Source organism: Ischnura elegans, chromosome 6 (genome assembly GCF_921293095.1).
Source record: "Ischnura elegans chromosome 6, ioIscEleg1.1, whole genome shotgun sequence".
NCBI classification, from domain to species: Eukaryota; Metazoa; Arthropoda; class Insecta; order Odonata; family Coenagrionidae; genus Ischnura; species Ischnura elegans.
In genome coordinates this window covers 8,094,144-8,113,444 of record NC_060251.1, presented here as the reverse complement: position 1 = coordinate 8,113,444, position 19,301 = coordinate 8,094,144, and the positions used below count along the sequence as shown (strand labels likewise).

The 19,301-nt window shown below is 40.9% G+C and overlaps 1 protein-coding gene across 3 annotated transcripts in view; it reads right to left on the bottom strand.

Annotated features, from left to right (window-relative positions):
- LOC124160748 overlaps positions 1–19,152 on the bottom strand; it is a 327,883-nt gene extending 308,731 nt beyond the window's left edge. For 2 of the 3 annotated variants that reach the window (XM_046536756.1, XM_046536759.1), the window contains exons 1-2: positions 18,977–19,152; positions 18,051–18,182 (exon numbers count right to left, since the gene is read on the bottom strand). In XM_046536756.1, the coding sequence (XP_046392712.1) occupies positions 18,051–18,155 (105 nt within the window). In that variant the 5' untranslated portion in view covers positions 18,156–18,182; positions 18,977–19,152. Of the gene's footprint in view, positions 1–18,050; positions 18,183–18,729; positions 18,801–18,976 lie in introns of those variants that run through there. The other variant, XM_046536757.1, reaches the window with a different exon arrangement.
- Positions 19,153–19,301: the final 149 nt, after the last annotated feature.

The window sequence follows — 19,301 nt, the reverse complement described above, 5'->3', positions numbered from 1 at the left end:
ACGGATTCAACTGCCTTTAATTGGGTGCCACGAATGATATAGTTACGCTGTAGGGAGTTATTCTTCTTCCAGAAATTCATTACGACGCATTTTTCCAAATTTAATTCTAACTGCCAAGCATCGGACCAAGCTTGGATAGCAGCAAGGTCATTCGTTAGTTCATTTATATCTTTGCTGGAACGGATTTCTCTGTAAACTACAGCGTCGTCTGCAAATAATCGTAACTTACTCTGCACTACTTCGCCAATGTCGTTTATATAAAGAAGGAATAGGAGTGGGCCAATGACACTACCCTGAGGAACGCCAGAAGTGACTCTAACCTCATTGGAGACTGCACCGTCTAATACTACTCTTTGGACGCGGTCACTCAAAAATTCTCTAATCCAGGAAATGACATCTTCGTCTAGACCATAAGATTTCAGTTTTACTATTAACTTTCCGTGGGGTACTTTATCAAATGCCTTTTTGAAATCAAGAAAAATCGCGTCTACTGGAATGTTGTCTTCCCCGGAGACTAAAATATCGTGGGCGAAAAGCGCTAACTGAGTTTCGCACGATCTGCTTTTCCTGAATCCATGTTGAGTTCCCATTAATAAGTTTTGCGCGTCTAGGTGTTTCATTACCGAGCTGACTACGATGTGTTCAAGGACTTTGCAAGAGATGGACGTTAAAGATATCGGCCTGTAATTAGATGGCTGTTCCTTGTCTCCACTTTTAAATATTGGCGTTACATTAGCGATTTTCCAGTCATTAGGTACTTCGTGTTGCTTGATGGATTTACTGAATATTAACTGCAAGTAAGGGGCAATTTCTGAGGCTAGTTCTTTATATACGCGAGAAGGGATTTCGTCTGGACCAGGTGATTTATTTGGACTAAGCGATTTCAATATATTTTCTATTCCGAGCGTACTAATGTCAATAGCTGGCATCTTATGTATACAGGGATTGTCATCGGTCTCGGGTGAGTTTTCGGAAGGCTCGGTGAACACGCTCTTGAAGTAGGAATTTAATAAATTGGCTTTATCGTGACTGCTTGTCAACACATCTCCATTGTCGTTTCTCAGCGAACATACGGTAGATCATTTACCTTGAACATCCCTAACATATGACCAAAATGCTTTTGGGTTATCCTGTAACTGCTCTACTAGTGTTTTTCTTTTAAAATTCGTGAACGCATTCCTGAACGCTTCCTTCGTGGCGGCTTTAGTCACCCTATATTTTTTAATTATTAGCTCGCGTTCATTAGCGGAAAAATCCGTGCTGACGTTTTTCATTTTAGCATGACACGCTCTCTGTCGCCTCAATGACCTTCTCACTTCCGCGTCATACCATCTCGGTTCGCTGCCTTCTTTTACTATTTTACTAGGGATGTAGCTATTTATTCCCGAAGTTACGAGCGAAAGAAAAGCTTTCCAAGTTTTTTCTACATTTAACTTTAATACTGATTCTTGAAACTCAGGGAAAGCATTTTTCAGATGACTCTTAAACCCATCAAAATCAGCTCTTTTAAAAATGAAAACTTTAAGCTCTTTTTTAAAGTTTACAGCGGTATTTAGAGAAAACTTTGCAGTCACTACCCTATGGTCACTTATTCCTTCGACAGTGCCGTTTATTACTTGATGTGGTATATTTGTCGCTAATAAATCAAGAATATTTTCTCCTCTGTTTGGTGCGGATGCTATTTGAAACAATGAATTAGATGTAAAAGTGTCTAATAAAGCCTCGCAGATCACTTTATCCCTCCCACCAGGAATGAAGCTATAAGTCTCCCAATCTATAGAAGGTACGTTGAAATCTCCACCCACAATCAAGTTTCTTTCAGGATACTTGGATGCTACGCTATTTATTTGATTTTGAAAATCCAACATTGACGTTATATCTGAGTTAGGTGGTCTGTAATACGAACATAATAAAATAGTTTTGAATTTTGGACATTTAATTAAACACCACACAGATTCAACGCTGGTCTCAGTTACGGTTATCGCTTGGCTGACGATTGAATTCTTTACAGCTATAAAAACTCCGCCCCCAACTCGATTAATTCTATCTTTCCGATAAACAGTGAACGATTTTGGGAAGATCTCATTGTCTGAATCATCATCTGCTAGCCAACTTTCTGTTCCAAAAATGACGTTACACTTCGTACTATGAATTAAATGGTGGAATTCGGGAATCTTATTTCTTAAACTACGGCAATTAACCACAGCCACGATTACAACTTCGGAAGTAGTATTATTGCGATTCGGGAATAATTCTGATTTGCTTTTGCCGAATGGCGGCAAATTTCCGATTTGCTTTCCAAAAATTTCCGATTTGCTTTGCATAGTCTATTCACAGGCTCTATACCGCTGATAAATGGAAATGCATGTCTTATTGTCTCACTATCAAAATGACTTGAGCCTGGACTGCCTTTGAACGTATTGCTCGACTGACGCTTCTCGTGCTTAAATGTAATACCTGAAACGCTGATTTTTCTTTCTACTTCTCTATTCTCATTTCTGGAAGAATTTTTGTTTGTGAAAAGTTTTGAACTTACCCCTTTATTTTTCAACCCACTAATATATCTACACTCTGCCCTACTCTCTACTCTAAAAAAGACCTACAGTGCTCAAATATGCTACTCGCTACACGACTAGCCGACTCGGCCGTGTAATGGACTCCCGAACGGTTCAGAGGGATCCGACACGATCGGATAGCCGGCCTAAGGTCCACGAAGGAGGCTCCGATGTCCGTGCAGAAACGACGCAGCCTCTGGTTTATGCCTTCCACTCGGCTCCAAACCAGAGAACCACGATCGATCCTCGGGACAAGACTACAAATCGAAAGCTCTATGCCGACCCCAATGGTCCCACCCACCCGCTTCACTTCGGCATTCAGATCCCGGAGGGAATCTAGAATTTCCTCAGATCCACGGAAGGTGGCATCATTGACGCCGACATGAGCCACAACCCGCAGTCTGGAGCACTTCGTGCCCCGTACCGCCGCACCAACCGCCTGCGTCACCTGAGGAACACCGCCACCAGGGATGCACCATGATGTCACACGGTCGCTTACACCCTCGCGGTCTGCCCTCTTCCGTAACGGGACCATCACACGACGGACATTGCTACTCCCTAACACTATGATCCCCCCTTCCCACTCTGACGCCCCTTCCTAGGTGCCGGTTTCGGGGTAGGAGTAGGCACGTCAGGCACCTCGGAGTTTCCATCCGACAGCAACTGGTACCTGCTCGAGACGGGGACGGGATTTGCCTCAGCATCCCCCAAACCCCGTCTTAGAGTGACACTACCACCGTCCCTCCGAGACACGACCCTCCAAACCTCAGATTTACGGGGTGACGTGACCCCGTCATCGAGAGATTGCGCTTGCCTACATGTTATAACTGCATACTTACTCCTATTTATGACGGTTAATTTCCACTCTTGAAATGGAAATAAATTGATAAATAGGGATTCAAAATACCATTACCAGTATTTATAATAATTATTATTATTATAGAAGATCTAAAAAACAAAGGAAATCAAGACTGATAAATATGATTAATGAAAATTGTGATACCTCACCTTTTTAAAGACCAAATACAATGATAGTAAAATTTACGAACGAAACTAACCACACGTAAACAAACGACCCGTTGGGATCGGGGGGATTCCGTGACAGGGAGTGAGTCGGACGCGGTGGGTCGCATTGCTGTGGTAGCTTGCGTGTTTTCGTTCCACTCCTCTGACCCGGGTTCTATCCCGGCTGTGGCAGAGATTTTTCAGAGGTTCCTGCTTCCTTTTTCCGCATAATGAGGTAATTCGAGTGTAAGTAGCTAAAAAAACGAAAGAAGAAAGGTCTTCACGGGATGCTATTCTCACAGGGGTCAAAAATTAATACCTTCGCGGGTATACTACCCCAAAAATTGTTTCTCACAAAAATCCTTTATCGATCGCCAATTCGTGACACAAGAATTCTTAAAAATTCATAGCTTTATCTTCCCTAGTTTCGGCTGTCCGATAATTAGTCAGAGATTCGGTCAGAACAAGCTACTTTATATAAGAGACAGGTGAAGGGTCACATCCGATGGAAGGAATGCTGTACTCTAATAGCCCCCAAAGTGACCATAATACTGAATTGTTCATGTGAACAATATTACTAAGACGTTCAAGACCATTGGAGACGCAGAAAAATTGTAAAAGAAGTATTAAGTTGGCATTAGATTGCATATGATACAACGCTAATGTCATGTATGCCAAGAGAAATTGGATACACCGCAGGATACACTCTTGCGCCCTAAGCAACTTAAATTCCGAGCGATATATTACACAAAAATATTGTTTTAAAAAGAGAAACTATCTACACATCTCGCCTATGCCATCTCAGACACCGAGTCGCTATCTACGGAGAAGAAGCATCTTGCTCTTTGAATATGCCAAAATAATGGCGAAGGAAAATAAATACTACCCTCCCCTTATCAGAGAAGCCGATTGAGATAGCGAAAACGCTGCCAAATTTTAACAGAGATCAAGGCTACCACAAGCACTATGCATCGAAGAGGATTCTCCAACCACCAACCAATGGGAGGCCAGCAATGAGAGATGGACAACTACCGACCAATGAGAGAGCAGCACCGGGATGAAAAGGTCTATATTTGGAAGACGGAAATTTTCCGAGTTACTTCACCTTTGACCTGAAGACGCTGACTGCAACGTCAGCGAAACTGTTGTCAAAGGACGCGGTGAATGACCGCGGTGAAAACCCGAAGAGAATGCACAGATCGTGCAATTAAATATATTTATTAGTATTCAATTCCTTTACTTTTTATCTTTCCTTGCAATATTGAAGTCACTTTGAGAGCTCTGTTTCTATACTTTTTATTGATCTCAATTTTCCTGCTGAGGCTTTCTTTTCCATCCCCCCTTGACCGATTTTATTACCCCTCAGCAGTTATCGGGAAGGCAGTTTCTAGAGAGGTCATGGTCTCATGCGTGACTGAGAAGTAGGATGCGGGGTGCACGGGAAAGATTTGGCCATTTGTGTCCTAATAGTAAGGCACGCATTCGCTCAATACGCTCTCTGCCTCTGCAGAAATAAATAAAAAAAGAAGGCTAAATGGCCGCACGGAAATCAAAAGTCACGGCCAAAATAAAAATGCCCGGATTTCGGTAATATAATGGGAGTTGAAAGTACGATCAAAGTCTATACTTGGAGGTGAATGTTATTAATAAACAATTAAGTTTAGTGAATGAGGCCAAACATTTTCAGTTATGTAATAATTTATAAAAAATTTACAAGTTTGAAGATGCACAAATAAATGTTGCGAAAGGTCGTCATGGCATATAGTTGCATTGCAAAAAATAATAATACCCGATCTCAATAGCTAATCCAATAACAATAGCCATGAATAAAAAGAAATGCAATTATTAAAAGGTCAAAAAATATTCACTATTATATTTAGGTAAAAAATTACACTCGAGATAAAAGGAAAAAAGAATGTTCTTTTGCTATTTTCATCTAATGCGCATGCGAATTTCCCTCTCGTTCATATTCACTCTGAGCTCTACGTTCCCTTACTGCACACTCGCCGCAAAAGCACAACAACTCGCTCAGAAGCCGCACGTTCGCTTCTAATGATAGGGGAGTTTCCTTCATAAAAAAACGAAAACTATTGATTGCGATTCGTTACCCACCATCAACGTATTCATAATATAAAACTATTTGGTTTTAGAAATCCCAGGTTAGACGAATGGTAATGGTCAATTTTAACCTAATTTGGAATGCCACTCCACGTGACGTCACAGGGACCTAGTTTCTATCCGAGTAGATAGGAGTTTTACATCGTCTGAGATTATCAATGCATGCATGAGGCACAGAGCTCAGGGAAACATCTCTTAATAATCACCTATTAAAACTGCCTATTGTCGGAAAGTTTCCTTCTTTTGATAAGGTATTAATAATACTTATTTAAGCCAAGCGCTACCTGCTAGCTGGGTACTCTGCTACCTGTAAGCAGCCTGCATCGCAACGAAGCACATACCCTCGCCCCAAGGCCACCTCACACGGCGACAGCTGGAACCAGAATGCCGTCAAACGGGCTTTTCCCAGCATTCCTACCTAGCCGTCGCGTTTTCGCGCGCTTGAAAATGTTCACTTTTCATTTAATAGCGAAAAATATATATCGTCATTTAAAAATCTATAAGCATGAAATGCATACTCCAGGAGTAATAATCTTTCAATTTAGGCAATTAAAAAAAAAAGAAACCACCCTATTACGGAATGCGGGGTCTCCATTACACATTCAACCTCCTTCGTTTCCAACGGTACCGAACACTTTAGTGAGCTCAGGAATCAGCATTTGCTTTAATAAAAAGCAGCTTCGGCACAATTTCCCAGAACACGGGCGATATCCAGCGCAAACGTAACATCATTCACAAAGCATAATACGAAAACGTCACACACGTCCAATACCAAAAGTTATCTCCATTACTTGGCGCTATTTATTCAAGAAAACAAGAAAGGATAATTTATTTGAGCAACAGAAAATGTTCAATCATAAGCCGAGATACAGCGTAATTTTAACAGCTACATGCATGTCAGAATTAATGTCTACAAAATAATTATTTTGCGGTATTTTTAATCAACGCTGGGTCACAGGAATAGGGTTATTTCTCCAATATCTTCATGAATATCGAAGAAAATCGATCAATAACTCACGAGGAGGACATGAAAGGGTGTCTCGGAAGACTTTGAAACATGACGGCAAACAAGGCGACAAAGAGGCGGTTGAGTGGTAACGGGGGTGGAGCGGTTGCTACAACAAATGGCCTGCCAACGAGGATTCATGGACGGCGACCCATCTTCATGACGTTCTATCCCCAACCTCAGCGGCGGTGGTACCCGTCGAACCCTGCAACACCCACGTCTGCCGTCGTACATGCTATGGGCTGGTTCGACAGTTTTTTCAACTGTCGATTGTATTGATTATTACAGCATTCTACCGTTTAAGGTAGGTTTGCATGGAATATTTACCAAGTATTCTGGCAGTATCCCCTCCCTTCATGGATTTCCCTCTTCAATAGGGTAGTTTCCTTCATCGAAGAAAACGAAAGGCATTGATTGCGATTCGCTACCAACCATTAGTGTATTCATAATATACAAATTACTTGGTTTTAGAAATCTTAGTTTAGACGAATGGCAATGGTCAATTTTATCCTCATTTGAAAAAGGCCAGATTGGCGCCCATGCGATGCTACTCCACGTGACGTCACAGGGACCTAGTTTCTATACAAGTAGATAGGAGTTTTACATCGTCTGAGATTACCAATGCATACATGAGGCACAGAGCTCAGGGAAACATCTCTTAATAATCACCTATTAAAACTGCCTATAGACGGAAAGTTTCCTTCGTTTGATAGGGTATTAATAATCCTTATTTAAGCCAAGCGGCACCTGCTAGCAGGGTTCTCTGCTACCTTCTAGCATCCTGCGTCCTATCAGCACTCAAAGCCTCGCTCCATGGTCATCTCACTTGCGGCAGCGGGAACCAGAACGACGTGACACGGAGTTTTCCCAAAATTCATACTTAGCCGTCGCGTTTTCGCGCGATTTAAAATTTTCACTTTTAATTCAATCGCGAAAAATAGATACCGTCATTTAAAAATCTAAAAGCGTAAAACGCGTACTTCAGGAGTAATAATCTTTCGATTCAGGCATTTAAAAAAATAATAGGAAACCACCCTATTCACGATAAGGCCTACTCCCTTTCATTCTATCTAAAAATTCTATTCTCTTTGAGCCGTTTACTCAATACTCTACTCTCCAACACTAATTTCCATGTCCCCTTCCAGCTCAGCACTAGCTCCATCCACACATTCTGTCTCCATCTTCCGTATCTCATCCAGAGGCTGCTTCTACTCATGACTGTTGATGATTTCGGGTCTGAATAAATTACCCCATTCGCCGTCGCCACGAGAATCTGGAAGTCGTCGTCAAGACAGCAAACAGCCTCAAACTATGGCTCACCGTCAGCAAGACGGACGAGAGAGGTATGGTTGGCATGTGTTTTCCGAGATCCCCATCATCGAGTCTCTCCCGAACAGTCCCGAACTCCTATTCTCCGCATTGCATCTGCTATGCTTCGATCATCCCAGAGTCAATGGGAAATGACTACTCGCGGATAGGAAGAGAGGGGAAGAAGCCGACCTCGTAGCAAAGGAAAACTGGAGAGGGATTGGTAGAGGGGGAAATAGACTGATTAGTATGGCGGAAACAGAAATTAATAGGATTTGTGCAGCAAAACGTTCATCGGATGAGAAAGCTGCTAGCATCCACAAGAAAAAATCAAGGAAGATGATACCTATTCCAGGGAGTACGGACGGAAGTAAAACCGAACGATTTAAAATCGAAAATATTGGAGAATTTTCTCTCACTCTGACTTAAAAATTGATAGGATAATTAATTATTGACGTGGACAATTATTTCTGCGATCATAGCCATTCTATCATTGACCAGTGAATCCATTCTCTCATCAGCTTCGAGAGATTGCACTACTTTGTACAACACTTCAAACAATAATATCACTCTTTCCCTATAACCGTTACCATCTTCGGAGACATCCATTAATTGCGTGAGGCCTTTACGGGGGAGGGGAGGTGGTCAAGCCGAATCTCACCCAATCTCACGTGGGGAAGAGGGGTGTTCCCGGTTCCCGGTGGCAAATATTTTTCCGCAAGAAACAGTGTAAAAGGTGATTCTAGACTACGATCTCAGTAATCTTGAATTCGAATTTTTTTCAATAAATCCAACTCAATGAAGCATAGATTAGCGTATTTACACTGAAAATACGCGTTTTGAACAATCTCACGTGGGATTAGAGGGAGGGGGTCGAGCCAAATCTCACCAAGGGTGGGTCCAAAAGTCGCCAAAATCACCTTTTTCACTTACTGGACGCCCTCTTACTTCTAAGACGTTTATTTTTATTGTCATCCTCCGTCCTCCGAATTAGAGTTATGATTTCAGCCAAATAACATATACTTTGCAATGACGATAAATTACCTTGCTGTTTAAGCTATAAGTAACAAGAAAATCGCCAAAATTAGCCTTTACTCACTGTCAGCGATTTGACCCGAAAGTTGATGGTTGGATTGGTGAGGGTAGAGCTAACCCCGAACTAAGCCACGGGAGCTTGAACTTCACACATTCGGGATGTGGAAGTCAATTCTTTTCCCATGGTCCACCTCGCTCTTGGAGAAAATAATTTTTGGGGGAGTTCGAGATTTGAACTCAGAACCGTTTGAATCAGCGGAATACCCATTGGGCAACTAAGTTTCCTAAACCTAAATAAATCGTAAAACGTTTAATAAAATAGTACGAGACCAACAAGCTTTGCAAAAAGGTTCTGTCATAGAGAATTCGTAAATATCAAAGAAATTTTCGTCACACGCAAATACAGTGGAACTTGGTTATAACGGCATCGGCTGTAACGTCAACTCGGGTTTAACGTCACATTTTATACAGACCAGTCAAAATTGAACATTTTATGTTGTACGAAAACCCGTTTATATCGTCAACAAATATTGCGACGCTCGGGTATAGCGTCAAAAATTTTGCGATTCTTAGATTGCAAAGGTGGTAGTGTGATTTTATTATGTCCCAAAGTTCATGGAAACCATGTGTAGAAACATCAAAAGCAAAAACAGGTCACAAGCTGGACGTTGAGCTGGTGACGGGATGCAACTCTTTTGTTTAAAGAAGATCACAGATTTTTTTCGACAGTAAAGTAAGATTTTAATTAGGCAATAAAAAATTTAATTGTGAATATCATTTTTTTATTAACGTTTTTTTATTATACATATTCTAATGTACGAGTAGATTTCAATAAACAGTGTTGTATATAGCAGAACATTTGCGTTTATACTTTGTCCTTTCTTTCAGATTTAAGGCTGCTTTTTCTATAACACCACTCGGATATAACGTTAAAAATCTTCTGGTCCCTTTGATGACGTTATAACCAAGTTCCACTGTATATCACTTGTTCCATTTTTGAATCACGGTTGCTGCAATCAGATTATGTGAGAATACTATGACGTGGGCAAGAATGATACCTTCCACGATGGATACTTTTTACTACGAGCGGGAGAATGTGGTGATTATATGATTGCGATTATGCCGTAGTGTAATAACGTTCGTATCCCGTAACATCTAAGAAAAAACGACCTAATGTGAACGTAAAAACACGAGCTCATAGATTGAATGAAGCTACACGTTTCTCCATATCGTGTGAGCCAAGAGAAATCTAGTGTGGTATAACAAAAGCTATAGACAATGTAAATAAATTCCTACATGAGGCATCACTGCTCTCAAGAGAATTAGATAAGCTTGAGTAATAGAAGTGAAAGTGCTGAATGGACTATGCCGTGCACGGACCTTCAAAAATTCCACCTCCACTGCAACTACGATATTTTCTCCAATTCTAGGATATTTTTAACTCAATAACCTTCCGATGAAATTTTACTATTTTTTACACAAGTATTCAAAAACTATTACTAGGAAAAATTGTGTTTTACATTCATTTTAAAGATACTAGAACTCGCAAAAGAATAAATTAACTGTTCTGGGGAGGAAAGATACAGCGCAACAAGTTGAAGCAAAATATCCACTGCGCGGTGATATTGATTTTCCAACAAAATCCGTGGTGTTGAGAGCGAGTTGTCACAATAAAAATCTCTCTCTCTAATCAAGGAACGACCGCAAGAAATGAGAGAGGAAGTGCGCAGTGAAGAGAATAGAGCTTTGAAAAAAAGAGTTATCGGGGAAAGCAGGACGCCACGCTCTCACCTAATTAATTACCAAACAAGAAATCACCCGATGCGCTCCGAGCCCTAATTAAAACACCGTACAAATACACGGAACTCGGAAATCAAAAAGACTGTACGAAACAACAAAAATTACAATTTTATGAATGAAAAATGTTTAGCATTCCAGTAGGAAGGTGCATTCAAACCTTAAAATAAATAACACCTAATTAATCTTGGAGAGGAAGAGCCAGCAAACAAAATAAGACTTCTTTACGTCGAATGCGCAGGAAATGGCGAATACGTACATATTTTGTGCAAACGTACTTTCGTAAAAAGAGGCTATCTTCAGAACATAAAACATTTTGTAATACTTTGACCATATGCCTCATTACGAAATGTTTTTTGTCAAGCTTTAAGCGCAATGAACGTGAGGGAACATAAGTAAAATGAGCACGAAGGGGAGGAAGGAGGACGAGAGAAGATAAGAGACCTTCGAAATGCGTGTATGCAGAAGAATGGAGAAGGTGAAATGGACGGGGAGGAGGAGGAAAGACGAAGTGTTGCACATCGTAGGTGAGGAGAGGCAGCTTCTAGATGAGATACGGAGAAGGAATGGATGGAGCGAGTATAGTAAGCAAGGGAGGATCCTAAAAACTACAGTATATGGAGGGATACATTCAACCTTGACTGAAGGAAAACATATTATTCGCGGGAATGCGCGTATTAAGCTTTCCTCGGCCATTCCGCGGTTTAGCAGGGAAACTAATACGAACTACGAGGACATCCACACGGCAGAGGCTTTGTTTCATTCACGTACGATCCTCCTCGCGGAGAATAACGCAATTGATGGAGAAAATCTACAAACAGGTTCCTCAAACGAGCCCAATAATTCAACTTAAGAAATCGATTCACAGACAAAGATATCGAGATGAATTTTCGAATGAATTGCCTTGTTTACACTTTGAGGTTGACTGCCGTAACAGTGGAGTATCAAAGGTCGACTCATACAGTGACTGCGAAATGAGTTCGAATCGAATGATGATGAGGTCGGTCGGTATTGAATAAATCACGCCATCGCTTTTTCCGTCCCTTTCTAGTGATAGCTAGCTCCAGCGATAGGTTTTCACGGACCAAAAAAGAGATCGCTTATTAACCCATCATTTTCTCAATCACAACTGCCATTCAATTCCCTCCTTATTTCCATCGCATATTCCGTCACTTCCCGCACTCACGACTGTCATTCAATTAAAAGCGAAGCGCAGCACAACAGTTGCATAACGCGCGGCGCAACATCTTAACGGCAGTGCGTTCTGATTTGCTGAATTGACGGTGCCGGCGATGGTTTCAGCGAAGGAAATAAGGACGTTCCGAGAGATGGAAAAAAAGGATAGGATTTCCATCCCTCGAGTCATAGCAGAAAATGATCGCGAGGAACGGTTATTTTCTCCCGCCATCATTGAAGGCTCATCTTTGCAAATTCTCGAAAGGGATGGAAAAATATGATCGTTTGATTCAGGCTTAATATACACACCACTAAGAGCGGGAAACGCCAAAAAGAATTAATTCGCAAGTTTTGGGAACAGAGAATTTCACAGATTATTCCACACAAAAAAATTAAATTCAAGAATTTGAAAAACTAATGTAGCTCGTTTTTCCAATCTAAACACAAGTAAGCGGCTGTGAAAAGGGGGCGTGCCGATTTCACACGCATTAGAGGGAGAGCAAGTGACCGAGAAAAATTCGGCGAGAAGATAAAACGAGGATCAAATGAGAACCCTGAAGAGACATCTGGAGGCATCCCATCGGGAGAAAGAAGAAAAGAGGTGGAGTACCTAACATAATACCTAGTAATAACGTGAGGAATTTAATAGAGGGAACAACTGAAGGAAAACTGCCTCGAAAAAGGCCCGGAGAAAAGTACTTTGAGCGAGCAAGTAAGGAAAGGAGAACGAAGGAACAACCTTTGGAAAGGGCGAACGAGAGGGCAGCAGAATCAGTTTACCAATCTTAGGATTGTAGAACTAGAATTGAAGACCTTCCGCTTTAATCCGAGAGATTTATCACCGAGGACTCCGTTCGAGAATTTCACCTCGAGTCAAGTTTTAGTGCGTAAAGTGGCGCTAATTGAGAATCGAGAAACCTTATCTCTTAATTTCTTCAAAAACGTACACAAACTCCGAAGAATCACCATCTATGAGAAATTGAGAATACGGGAAAAAGGGAATTTCTCGGCCAAATAAGTGATAAGGATACGCCACCGAAAACAATCGTCTAAACGTGCGATGTTTAAGCAATATAAACTATAACTTATCGCCGAAGACTTGCGGGATAGTGTAAATGAGGAGAAATGAGACCTAACTACGCAAGATTAGAGTCTTTCAACCTGACCTGATATGGAAATTCTAAGTAAAAATAATTGGGTAGATGGAAGGGAAATATCAGTAACGACGAAAACAAACCTTCCCCATTCAGGCCACACCCTTTCGCAAGTTTAAAAGAAGAAAACGCAAACATTTCCACCCACATTATATGAGTTTGTGACGTCATTACAACTTTCGCTCATTCACTTAACTAGTTATAGTTTTGTTTCATTTGGTTCTTCAGTAAGAACGTTACACTGAGAAAAGAAATAGCTCACAAGATTAGAAAAAAAAACAACGAACCACACGAGGCCGATGCGCGAAGCCCAGGTGTGGCTGAGACGCTCGGAAGGAGTCGGTGACGTCATAAAATTATCAGCGAAAGCCCTGAGGCCGTCGATATTTCGTCGCGTATTGCTTGAGAAGTAGACGATATATGGAGCAAAGGAAAATTACACGCCTCCGAATTTTTCAAACTTAATCACAATCGGCAATAAAATAAAACTGGCAAACAAGCTCAGGTCCAAAAATCAAACGAATTAAAAGAGGGCGAACCCTAGTGTCGACTCAGGAAAAGACGGAGGCTTTGTTAGAGGAATTCGCAGCCTCCGAGTCACAGGACGGCAATACCACCTCCACGCACCACTTTCGATCAAATCGAAACTAGAAGCTAGAGAGTGGTGGAAGGACTTTTTTTTACCAAATTTCATTTAGACGGTCAACGCGACGCGAGGGAAAAACGCTTATTCCAATGTACCTGCACTTAAGGTACATTTCAATGAAGTTTACCTTTCATGTGCAGTTGCACGCCTCACCTCTTGTTCCAACTCGATTTTATTTAAAATATTTAAGCACTAGGGAAAGCATTAGTGTTGTTTAAGACGGAATTTTAGGCGATCATCACTGGAAAACAATGAAAAATTTCGTCGCTCCACACAGTACTGTAATGGCAGAGTCGGACGGGTCATCTAATTGTCATTTCTCTTTCATTTAAAACATCAATGCATTACCAAAATTGGGAAAAATGACCAGACAAATATTTTATAAAAAAACATTCCGATCGACATGTTTCTCTGAACGACGTGATAACATATTCGATAAGAATATATAAAATGTTTCATGAGCAAAAAGTAGCGATTGCTGGATAGTTACGGCATAAATTTACGGTACTAACCAAATATTAGCAGCACAAATACCGTTGTACATGACTAATTGCAGAGCATAATTACATCAGGGATTGACACAAAAACAGGCCCACAAATTTATGATACATGAAATTTTTGGATATTCCGACGAGTACATCTCAGGGAAGGGCGACCCCTTCTCACTTCGGATGCTGTGCAGGGGGAGGGCACTTGGAGGTCACCTCTTGGATGGGTGGAACCTTTCTTTTGATCACGACCTATTGGCCACGCCTTCTTTTTCCCACTATTCCCCTCTCTTGCCCTTCGCAATCCACCCTTAAAAGTCTCACCGACCTTAGCTGATGGTCAAATCGAAAAACAAATATCATTCTGCCACTCAGCACACCGAAAAGTATCGATATATATAATACGTAATCCGTAAAATTGCATTCCTAAGATTTGCCTCCAATTCCACCAATCCCAAGCTAGTTCTTTTACCTCCTCTGAGTCTCTCCTTTCCCATATCCTCCTTGATCTGTCTTCTTTTATACCTATCCCTCGGTCTTCCTCCAGGTGACTTCATTATTTCATCTTCAGCATCTCCCTCCAGCACAAGGTCTCGAAGGCCTCTATTCTTTTCTGATCACTTTTTCCGATGAAACAAGCTTCTGCGACATAAGACTTCACACACACACGAATGTTTTCACGTACTGCTTTCTGATTTCCAGGCGAGCACGGAAGCGGTCATGTTCCAGGACATGGGATCGCGCTTCTACAGCATCCTAGACCATTGGCGCAGCGAGGGGGGGGGGATAAAACCCCCCCAGAGCTCACAGAAATTTTTAAGTTAAATCTATTTTACTTAATTGGAATAATATTTCTTACAGAATAGTGTGAGGATTAATAAAAATATCCTTCACAAGGCCGTAAAAATCACCATTTTGAACCATTTATCTTAATTTTTTACGACGGAAGGCCTCCGCACCTCCCGCTTACCCTGGCGGGTATGCTATACCCCTAAACCCCCCAGTATTAGTTGCGCCTGAAACCCCCCCTAGCCTTAATTCCTAGCTGCACCCCTGTCCTAGACTGCAGTGCGCGTATTCCTTAGGCGCGAAACTTCCCCGAACCAAAAATGCAAGGACTGTCCCACAGAGATATTAGAGAGGGATGGAGAGGGATTAGAGATATTAGAGAGGGATGGAAGTTCTCATTGAAAAAAGTCACGGGGTGTCCAATTTCGACCCAAGCGAGGCCATTTCATTCGGCACATGAAAACGTTCATACCGACAGATTGCGGAAATTTACGTGCTTTCCACCGTGATCAGCCGCCGCTTACGGATGAATAATTAAAAACAAAATCTAAGCGTTGATTATTTTTAAATAGGATCTCATGTGCACAGAAGGCCCCCAATCTAGATATGTGTTAGATATGCATGGCATGGTATTTAGAGGAGGCGACCGGCAGCTACGTTCACTTGCGACATTATGGGAAGAGGAGCGAAGAGAAACACGCTGTCGGCATTAGCTTGCTCTTAAAGAAAAGCCCCAACGGGACCAGAGCTTAACATCCCATCCGACGGACGGAGGGCTGCACTTGGATTTACCACCTCAAAGCACTCAAGCGGCGATCTGAAAAACCTCTGCCTCCGCCGGGATTTGAACCCGGTCGAAGTGGGTGGGAAACACTTTAATGAACCACCACACCAACCCAAAACCCTATGCTAGATATTTAAAGTGGCAATACGGCTGACTGGTTAGGCGAACTCTAGTATTATTGATCTATCGGTAATAACTACTCAAGAACGTATGATTACATATGAGATTCAATATTCACAGCTTCGGAAGTTAAGATGACTGGAGAAACAGGAGAAAGAGGGGATGCAGATATGTGCACTCCCGTCAAGGGGCAAAAAGCCTAAAAGGAATATAACTTATCGTAAGAAGACGATGAGTTTTTCTGCGCTCCAAATGCTTGATTGTACTTAAGTCTTAAAGTTCTATTGCATAGATAAATGCATCGCTCGGGTAACACATCCACAGCCCAACAGAATGCAACTTGTGGGAGAGGTGGCTCTAGAAATAAGGTGAGGGACCACCAAGAATCGGTGATCAATCTCACTCACTGACTCTACTCCAAAGTTGGTTTGGGTAAGCAGAGGGAAGAGCTCAGCCCAGACCAAGCCAGAGGCATGTGAACTTCACACATCCAGGGGTCATTTCTTTTCCCCGAGCCACCTCATACATAGGAGGATTTTTCTGTTTACATTATGATGAGAATAGATGATATAGTATGCCAAATATTTTGCAGTGAATGAAGATTTGTAGGTAGTACAGATAACAAATTTTACATTTTTAAATTATTTCAGCATTTTTTTACCAAAATTAGGCTGATAAGCAGTTAAATCCAGGTGTGTCTTCTAAAGGTATTGCAGTCAGTTTCCATGTGATGAATTATTAGCCTCAGCAAAGGAATTTTAAAAAATCATTTTTCCTTGGTCTATGAGAAATCTAAACCCACCTTCCCAGTTGATCAATCAGTGACTCTGAGGAGTGACTCACGAGCTACATGGGCTATATTCTTATTTTACATCATGCACAAGTCTTGATACTCTCTCTGATGACAAATGCTGAGGAATCCGACACTATCACCTTGAGCTTACATTCTGGCAATCGCACAAAAGCACAATTTGTTCCACTTCATCAAAAATGGATTCAGACTGATTCCACACACTTTTAGTCCACAAAAAATGTTGTAATTAAAATAATGGAAGGGACCCACCGGAAGATCCAGGACAGGGACAAGGGAAGTGCTGGGTGGGAGGCTGGGGTGTAATCTCCCAGCAGTAGTGGGGGTCTGAACGAAACTACCATTTTATCTAGTGTAAATTGGATACCCCAGGGCTAGAGTATCATGGTAGTGTTCCCGTGCACTTCTTAACTATACTCCTACCATAGTTCCAACTGTCATCCCATATTGTGATTGAATCCATTATACATATAAGAGAATTTACGGATCCAAGAATATTCTATAGGGACTCAACTCAATGCTTTCATATCCATGATAATACCTCAAATTCAACTGATTAATAACATCTTTCAAAGCATAGGCTGGGATGAAGTACAATACTACAATTTTAATAGGACGAAAGGACATGGGACAGTTCTCAATCAGTAAAACCTTCTCCAAGAGATACTTTGGCACATAGATCATTATGAAACCCATTTCATCCCATGCTCAAGTAACTACATCACTTCACTGCTCACTCCAACACCCAAACCACTCTGAATTCTTAGGTAACACTTGAAATGAAATTCAAACAACTACTTCCATGGATTTGCTGTTCTATCTTCCTCATGGTCAAACCTTAGCAAAGCAAAATATCACACATCCATGCAATGAATAGATACAGAACTAATTATGACCTAGTATCATGAAAAGTTGACAGAAATCACATTTGCCTCAACTATCAAGGTATACAGCCCAAGTCCTTTCTGTCTCAAAGACCAATCAGCCACTATGAATAACACAACAACAGTAGTGGTGAATAAAATTCAAGAATAGGGGATTAATTTGAAATCGAAGAATCGGTTTCATATTTAACAAAATAAAATCGTTACATGTGTATATTAATAGTTCCAAGGAGAGCTTCTTTTATATTTTCTTTAAACTCACACTTTCTGGAAGGCAAAAATTTCTGTCTGCATCAAAGTACACAGCTATAAATCTAAACTTATTGCAAAACAACTAGGAAAAAATCGCTGCAAGAGAGATAAGGTGAACTTACTTCTGTGAGTTTATCCATAACAGGTAAAGGATCCATTCTGCACTTTTTCGTCGTTGTATAGGTATGACCTTTCTTCGTAGCCCTACGGGACATACATGAGCCCATATATGCCCAATTTTAGAACACTGTCAGCTGTAAAAAAAAGACAAGGATGTTTATTTAGAGTACAGCGTTTCGAAATTGCTTACAGATGAAAAAATCGGTAATCTTCTGGTTATTAAATGTGAAGTGAATTCTCGCATGAGAGTTATTACTTAAATTAGTGTAAATACATATGATACGGCATAAAATTATTATTCTTACTTAAACGGAGGAAAAACAACCGAGTACTAAATGAATAAATCACAGTCATTTATGTTCAAGAGTACGAAAATTTCTTTCTCATTTCGAGTTACATCTAACACCAAATGAAACTAAATTAGTTTTGAAAAATTCGGGCTATTGCACACGATATTTATGAAAAAGATAAAGGCTGTGTGCGAACATAATCTTGTGAAGGGCCGAAGCAAATTCACAATACGCCAGCACCCGATTCAAATAATGAATGCGGACGACTACTCTAATGCGGAGTAACGCTGCGACAAATAAAAAGTATCCGCATGCACTAGTCGCGATTGCTGATAACCTAAGCAAATCTCAAAAACAAAGCAGCTCTTGACACACACAAATGAACACAAACCAATATTTGGCACAGTTAATTCAAACTCCTCAATTAATCCAGCAGGCAAAAGGATGATACTACGCTGAAGATCGTAACCATAACAATTTTAAAATATAAGATTCCTTTTAAATTTACACCATCGAATAATTCTTGTTCGTAGCTCTTATTGCATAACACGGCTGTAAACACAGTTTATGACTTCTACATCATAACTTGGGTTGACGAATGTTTTCTGATTTCGAAGAGATAAAAGGAAAATAATTACCTTTTTCAGTAAAATAATTCCTTTGCTTAACAAATGACCTGTCTCCGCAGTTGTTAATCATAGCTTTTCCCGTTAATATTCATAAATACTTTGCTAATACATGCAACTGATCTAATTTCGACTGTAATGCGTACCGCCTGCAGCGGACAGCTCTCACTTTGATTCCCTCTAGCGACCTTTCCGTCAAACACTAAAATTTTCGTTGCGATAAAATCCATCCGTCACCCCGCCCCCTCATCCCTCTTTAATCAATAAATGATGACATAAAACGCAAATATATTATTTTCGGGGCTGCATTTGAATAATTTTTTTTAATTAAATCGTC